The 7,650-nt window shown below is 41.0% G+C and overlaps 1 protein-coding gene across 1 annotated transcript; it reads left to right on the forward strand.

Annotated features, from left to right (window-relative positions):
- The first annotated feature begins 1,113 nt into the window (after positions 1–1,113).
- Positions 1,114–6,285, forward strand: LOC125884997 (uncharacterized). Its single transcript, XM_049570349.1, has 8 exons — positions 1,114–1,373; positions 1,457–1,520; positions 1,679–1,785; positions 1,887–1,985; positions 3,491–3,675; positions 5,535–5,592; positions 5,662–5,724; positions 5,834–6,285. The coding sequence occupies exons 1-8, from the start codon at positions 1,206–1,208 to the stop codon at positions 6,260–6,262; spliced, it is 1,173 nt and encodes a 390-aa protein (XP_049426306.1). The 5' UTR covers positions 1,114–1,205; the 3' UTR covers positions 6,263–6,285.
- The last annotated feature ends 1,365 nt before the right edge of the window (positions 6,286–7,650 follow it).

Below are 7,650 nucleotides of genomic sequence, written 5' to 3' on the forward strand. Positions count from 1 at the left end.
CTCGGCATTATGGGAGCGGGCTGTTTAAAACCAGAGGTATTTACGACTCAGCACTCTCCTCTAGAGTTCGTGGAGCTCCACAAACATGTGGGACTGTGACACCAGCAGCTCAGTTTAAAGATAGACAGGGGTTTGGTTGGCTATCTGGCTATTTTGTATCTGGGTCCATGTGTCTGTCTGTCTGTCTGTCTGTCTGCACACCTGCCTGTCTGTCTATCTGTCTGTCTGTTGTGTGCAGTTAAAGCAGGACTGAAGAGAGAACTGGGATTGTGAAACATTGCGTGAAGAAAGAAAATCAAACACACAGCAAGTTCTTGTCTAGAATTAGATGGTGACTGCATTCCTGTTAATACATGTAGTGTATCTGCACTATGTATGACTTCTGCAGAGGTGAAACAGATATCTATCTAACTCTTACCAAAGTGTACTTTATTTGATTCTAAAGCTGTAGTTGTATAAAGCGGAGCAAATTTAAATTAATAATTATATTCTGTTGAGATGTGTGATCTGTACAAAAGTTTTTTTAAATGCTCATATTTTATGAGATCATATTTTTCTTGCATTTTTTTGCTTGCAAATTATTTTATTTCATTTTTTAATTTTATCTTATTTTATTTAATTGTAAAATAGTCAGTCGTCTGTAACAAAATGATTTGCTTGTTCTACACAAACTAGAAAAATCATGAATGAACTACATGTTAAAAAAAATTCAATTAAATGAATAATTTCTTATTTCTTTGACATTTTTGTCATATACAGGTATGCAATAATGATTGCTGAGTAATTGATGTTGCCTCCTGTCAAGTCTCTATTTGATCATATGATAAGATGACACCATACAGTATCTAGTTGAGGTGCAAAATCTGTCAAGACTGCCAAGCTGAGCACATCTTCAAGTCCACCAAGCTGGCATGCCTTTTAAACATAGGAGCAGCAGTAAGAAAGGAAAAAAGAGAAACGAACAGGAAGGAATAGTAGCAAAGCTCACTAAGTTATATTCCTATGGCTCCAACATATTTACCTGTGCTTTAAAAGGATCTGTCGCCATCTCGTGGTCAAAAGGAGGAATCAGCTGATTTTGACCCACAGGTGAAAGCAATCATTCGGTGATTTTCGAAAGCACAGCCACTCCATCTGTGTGAACAAGACATCAGAAGATCTGTGTTAAAGCTTTTTGTTGCACTTTGTTTTGGAAAACCTAAGACATGTCAGACAGGTGTTTGACTTTGAAAGACATCCGTCTTTCAGGGAATTTTATCCCAACTGGTCGACAGCTCCACAGGACTCCTCCATTGATGACTGCAACCAAACACCTGGATTTTTCTAATGAAGATTCAAATGAGGATCAGGAGGAACCACAGCAGAATATGGAGGTATAAGAATTGTTTCTCTGCCTCTCTTTACCAAACAGTATATCATCTCTATGACACATACTCAAATCATTTTTTCTTGATAGCCAGATAGTCGAGATCAAAATGGGGATCACCGAAACACAATGTTTGAATTCAACCCAAACCCAGGTACCAAATGATTTAAACAGCACTTGTGTTACTGTATGATTGTGTGTTTCTTTAGAGAATAAACACATCTTAAAGACATACTGTACATTTAGATCTAAACAGATCTCAGATGTTCTTGATTTGATTCTTTTTTTCCCCATTTTGCTCAAACCTTTCAGATGACTCTAGCTCCATGCTGAAGGGGATGAAAGGGTATAAGGCGACACCAGATGACTTGGAGTTTATTAAAAAGATGAAAGCAGAGAAAATTAACAAAGAACTGCAGGTAATTCAATCACTCAATTCAATTCAATCACATTCTATACATCTATAGATGTATAGAGAAGGCAGTGTGCTGATGCAGTGGGATATTTTGGCTGTCCTCAGGGTGAACTGGAGGAGCTGCAGAGGTTGTTGCAAAAGGAAAAGATGCATTTGGATCAGACATGTGTTTGCAGGGACACGCACTTGATTGAACTCAAAAAGGTGAGTTCCTAGTATCTTCAGCTTGATTTATAAAAGTACCACAACTCAAGGTTAACAAAGGTTTTTATCAAAAAGCAGCCACTTGATGATTACTTGTAGTTCTGTTTCTTTTTACCATCACAATTACCATGGGTGGATTGTAAGACAGTGGGCCCCTGGGCACAGACTTGCAAAAGGCCCCACCACCTCTCATACACAGGAGCCAGACACACAGATTTGTGGTGGTTTAGTTTCCTTTTGTGGTCAAAACAAACCTTTTGTGTCTGGTTTTGGACATTTAGTGTCGTTTTGGTAATTTTGTGTCTCTTTATTGTTTTGCTTCTCTCTGTATGTGTTTTATATCTCTTTGTAGTTTATTTGTGTCAACTCATAGTTAGTGGTACAAGTAAACATTCCACCTCAAAAGATGCCGGCAGTCAAATATGTAAGACTTGCCATGGTATGAACAATAGTTACAAAACCAGCCACAACTCAGCCCTGAGCAGTGTGACTGTCATCTACTGACCAATCAACAGACTGCAGTTTTCACAGCTCCACCTTTTAGTACCAGATCTATGTGCTAGGTACCCCAACAGAAGGGTGACCAAAAATTGGGATGGTACCATTGGTTCCATCTACAACTTTTCACAGTGGAAACAGAAAAAAAGTGTACCGAACTGAACCGTACTGCTTGGTTGAAATGGGTCTTTTGTGTCTCTTTATGTTTATTTTGAAGCTCTGAAGTTGTTTTGTGTCTCCTTGTAGTCATTTTGAGCTTTTTTTTTTTTTTTTTGTAGTTTTGTGTCCCTGTGGAAATTGTGTGTCTTTTGTAGTTGTTTTGAGTCAGTCTTTTTTTTTTTTTTTATTGTGTTTGTAGTCATTTTGCTTCCCTCGTTTTGTGTCTCTGTAGTTATTTTGTTGTTCTTTGTAGTTTAGCCTGTTTTTGTCGTTTTGTGTCTTTGTGAGATTTTTGTCTGTTTGAAGTCCTTTTGCTTCATTTTGTAGTTGGGTTTCTTTGTGGTCTTCTTGTTTCTCTTTGTGGCCATTTTGTATTTCTTTGCGTCATTGTGAGTCTCTTCCTCGTCGATTTACGTGTGTTGATGCTCTGGAACATTTTTAAGGCTAAGGCCAGCCAACCCCTGACATTTTGGGCCTGTGGGCCCCTGTACCTGGTAGGCCCGTCCAGTAATCCATCCATGGCAATAATTTATCTGAATGTTCAAGCATGTGTCTGGTACAGGTATTCTTACTAGCATTTTATATTGCCTCAGAATAGCATTGTTTTCCAAAACTTTCCAAAAATTGTAAATGTGAAGCTGAGGATGATGGATCTTTTGAGAGCATTCCTCTGGCATTTACAGTCTGTTAGATAACGGAAATTCACAGGCTTCAAACACAAGCCCACTGAGCCTGCAGAATAACAGAAAAACATGAAAACACAGCACATAATCACAAACGTGTGTGAGAAGTTGGAAAGAACAAACTTATCCTGCAGCTCCCGATGAACCTGTTGGTTTTTCTGTCAGTTCCCATCCTGTGAAGATGTCATTGCGTGGGCAAAGGCAGTAATCAAAATGACATCGCTGTCGACAGACTTGACAGATAAAGATGGAAAGTCTCTCCTAGCCATGGTGACACCAGAAAACATCCAGAGAGCCATTGATGACAAGAGGCTTGAGCTCACTCAGATGAAGAAGATGCTGGCAAACAAGTAAGTGTTTGCATAATTAAGCTGTGTGCCAGTGGCGGTTCTAGGTCAGTTTCAATGGGGGGGCCAAGCTAGGGCCAGTCCTTTTGATACAGGGGCACATACAAGTGCGGTCAAATATCTAAGTCTGAACAATAAGATATATATATGTGTAAGGGGATCCGGGGGCATGCTCCCCCGGGAGAAAATTTTGTATTTGATTTAAAGGCATCAATCTGGTGAATTCTGAGAGCAAAGTTATGATGGCAGAATATGCCTAGATTTCAACATCTTTGTGCTTTTTATGTGTGAAAAATGTTCCATTTTTACTGATAAAAACACTAGTTGTACTATGTTATGGTGAAGGGTTACACTTAAAATACGGCCAAGTATTAGTGGTTAAACATTTCAGTAATCAAAAGAAAAATGACAGACGTACTGATCTGCCTCTGGAGGGCTATTTTAATATTTAAAATCATGTGCAGACAAAATATTCTTTTAAAATTCTCACACTCACAAGTACAGTTCCAGATACGCAAAACAATACAAAATACGCAAAACGAAAGGAAAACAAAAGGTGAGATTCAAATAAATTACACACAAACAGGCACAAATTACTGCTTTCCTCCCTCCCTCTCGATTTGCAAGTACAGCACCCTGAATCAGAGCATTTCAAAAGCCCTCAGGTAGTTGAATGCCTCTGGGACAGGCCCATTTATAGCAACCCACTGGATCCGTGGCGTGCGCGATCCGGCCGAGGCGCGGGTGCTGGAGCTAATAGCAGCCATTTAAGAAGCTGCTCCACCAGCCGCGGCCTAGAAGCGGCTCGGCGCTCCGCTCCGCTAAAATTACGCGCCGGATCTATTTCTGACGGCGCGTCAATTTGCACAGACCAAATGAGTCAAACAGGAAGTCAGGCGCAGAAAAGACGAGAGTATCCAGTCGATTTTCAAAATAAAAGACCCATGAAAACTCCGGATCGTATTTCACATCACTACACAAACATGATGTGACAGGCATGAGTCAAATGAAAAGGAAAAAGTTTTCAGAGCTTACCTCAATGGTGCTGTGTGTTGCCGTGCAGGCTCAGAGTTGTCTTAAATACAGCCACACAATTCTCTACTGATGTTTTCTGGGTGTTTTCAAGAATGCTCACGAAGTGGATGTCACTATTCCTCAATATTCCGCTTAGAAATGCGGTCTGCTCTATCAACTCAGGCTCACATTAGCGCTAGGAGAGCGACGTCTGTGGTGAGGCCGGGGAGGGTGAGGGGGAGGGAGGGGGGAGCCGAAGAATTCCCAGTAGGAGCTCCAGCCGGTGCGCTACAGAGTGACGTTCATTTACCGGAGGCATTTTATATCTGGCCATTTTTTGGAGACTGTGGCAGGGCAAATTAGTCAATGTATGGGAAACACTAAACACTAGAAAACTCAGGCCCTTTTCCTTCTTGTGTGGTGTATTCTGCATGATTCACTGGGTGCGCCTCTTTAAGTGGTCCGACCGGCAACCTGTTGAGACGATTTAGTTCCGCGTTCCCCCTCCGACTCCTCGGCGGGGGGGCCACAGGGGGGGGGCGGACTCGGAGTTACGGGGGCACTGGCCCCTGCTGGCCCCCGCCTAAAACCGCCATTGCTGTGTGCTCAAATCTTGAGTCAGTGAAGGTGATCAATAATGCACTTTAAAGGATCATTTGAAAGGCACAGTTGAGTACAACACCACCTTTTTAAAAGATAGGTGTGTAGTCTTTTTTGTGGTGCATTCATGAGCTGGTAGGAAGCTCAAACACACAACAGCAACAAGGGAAGTTCGCCAAGGGCACTGAAAGTGCACGGTCAGATAGTGTAGATAGGGTAGGATACTAACATGGATTCTTTGAAAACAGGAAGAAGACAGAGGCTAAAGAGAGAACTCAACTTGAAAGGAAAATTGCCCGTGACCAGGTACGACAGGCTCCAACTTGTTTCATTTTATTGTTGTGTGGCTCTTGAATAATTTGCATCTGCTTTCAGCTGAAGATACAGATGTTAATGAGGGAGTTATTGGACCTGCAATCGGACCTTTCACAACAGGAGGTAAGAATCTGATTGAATTTTGTTCAACATTATTTTTTAGGGTTTGGCTGAGTAACCGAAGGCTTGTAAAGATTTGCTGTACCCTAAAAGAAAAACTGTGCTTTCACAGGAAGTCCATAAAGCTATTCAAATGCAGATCGACACCCAAGAAGCTCCAGAAATGGAAGCAGAAGAAGTATCAGATGATCTGCAAGTTGCTAAAGTACAAACAAAAAGTCAAGGACCAACAAAAACTGTTAAAACTGAGAAGCAACAAGATGCTACAATCCAAAGTAAATCAACAAGGAGCAAACACACAGACAACCAGACCAGTGTGAAGGATGCAAATCAAAACACAGTTGAAACTCTGAAGACCGAGAAGCCGCCTAAGTCTGCTAAAGAGGCCAGGGGGCCACAACCAAACGCTCAAAGTCAAATGAAAACTGGGGAAGCTCGGCCCGTGGCTCCCTCGCAGGGCAGAAAGAAAGCTGCTGTAGCTGCAGGTGATACTGGAGACCCTGGTCTGAGGAGATCCAAGAGGATAGCCAGCAGGAAGTGATTGTATTTGATTTTTGATTCTCTTAAGGGCACTGTACTGCTAAGATTACACAAGGTGTTAAGTGTCACCTATGTTGGATGTAAATTTTAGTACTTTTTGTGTCAGCTGTTTTTAATCTTATGAAAATAAAATGATACTTTTTAGAAGACTAGATTCACATCTGAGTGTTTATTGGTGTATAATAATGCTTTAAAGTTTCCCTTAAAAGTGTACAATAAAGTAAAGATATGACAATTATAAATGAAATTATTGCAGTGTTGATCATCTTTCCCAAGGAATTGAACTTCAATGTAAAATTTGACTTACTTAGTGTTTGTAGTGTAGAAGTCCATGGTATAGGTTGGTAGTCTGAAAAGAATTAGCAATTTCACTCTGTTTCTGTGTTTACATGGAGGGTCTGCCATATTGAGTGCCATCCTAAACCAGCTAGTGAGGAGTGGAAGTGAGTTATAAATCCCCGCACAACCAGCCTGCATCGATGCCAATATACTGACCATGTGCAACGCAGAACTTTGTTCGTCATGGAAGAAGCTCCATACAAATAAAGTGCCACATGACTACCCTGAGGAGTAAACTGTTCAAACTAAGACATTTAATATTAATACAGATGTTAACATCTTAAATACATTGTGTTTAGGATCAAATATACATCCCTTAAGTCTCAGCTGCAAAAAGCAGCTTATGATAGGCATGATACGCTGCTAGTGCGTGGCGGCATCAGGGGGAAATGCGGTGGAAAAAGAAGGAACGTTAAGGTGGCGAAAAGTTTAACCACCGACTTTCACTCGAGAGTGGCGTTTGCATTCCATAAGTTTATAAAGCCGAACCCTGAATTTTTTTTTTCCCCAAAACCCCAACCATGCACATTTGTTGGCCAAACATAACCAAGCGCGACCCCTTACAGGATAAAAATTTTGAAAATGACTGAATAAATGAATTCATTTAAATAAAACTGACCAGCAGGGGGAGACTCTACTACTTGCAAAAAGAAGTCAAATTGTTCACAAGTCAGTAAGAAAGTGACCCTACTTCTCACTTGATTTATTTTCTCAGGAAACATTTTCCAAATGAGTTTACAGGCTCAGCTGCTGCTTTCAAGTCTTCAATACGCCATGACGTTCATTTTGTACATTATTGTCCCATTTAGAGTCAAATAGACAATAAAGCCGGATATGCAACTCTGTGGCGACTTTGTGATTGACAGGTTGCTACCACTTTGACTTGTCAGCGTAGCAATGTATTCCCTCCCAAGCTCCACCCTCTTGTTCAAATATGCTCACTTCTGGCTCCCAAAAACAAGATGGCGACCGCCTAAATGCCAAACTTGAGGTTTCAAAAGTCCACATACAAATGGGTGAGGTCACCATGGCTACATCCACTTTTTTTAA

Source organism: Epinephelus fuscoguttatus, linkage group LG24, assembly GCF_011397635.1.
Source record: "Epinephelus fuscoguttatus linkage group LG24, E.fuscoguttatus.final_Chr_v1".
Lineage (NCBI taxonomy): Eukaryota > Metazoa > Chordata > Actinopteri > Perciformes > Serranidae > Epinephelus > Epinephelus fuscoguttatus.

Bases quoted from the DNA above. Each gene is read 5' to 3' on its own strand.
- LOC125884997 (XM_049570349.1), top strand. From the start codon at position 1,206: ATGTCAGACAGGTGTTTGACTTTGAAAGACATCCGTCTTTCAGGGAAT. The intron at 1,521-1,678 runs GTACCAAATGAT...CAAACCTTTCAG, and splicing joins TGAATTCAACCCAAACCCAG to ATGACTCTAGCTCCATGCTG. The intron at 1,986-3,490 runs GTGAGTTCCTAG...TTTTTCTGTCAG, and splicing joins ACTTGATTGAACTCAAAAAG to TTCCCATCCTGTGAAGATGT.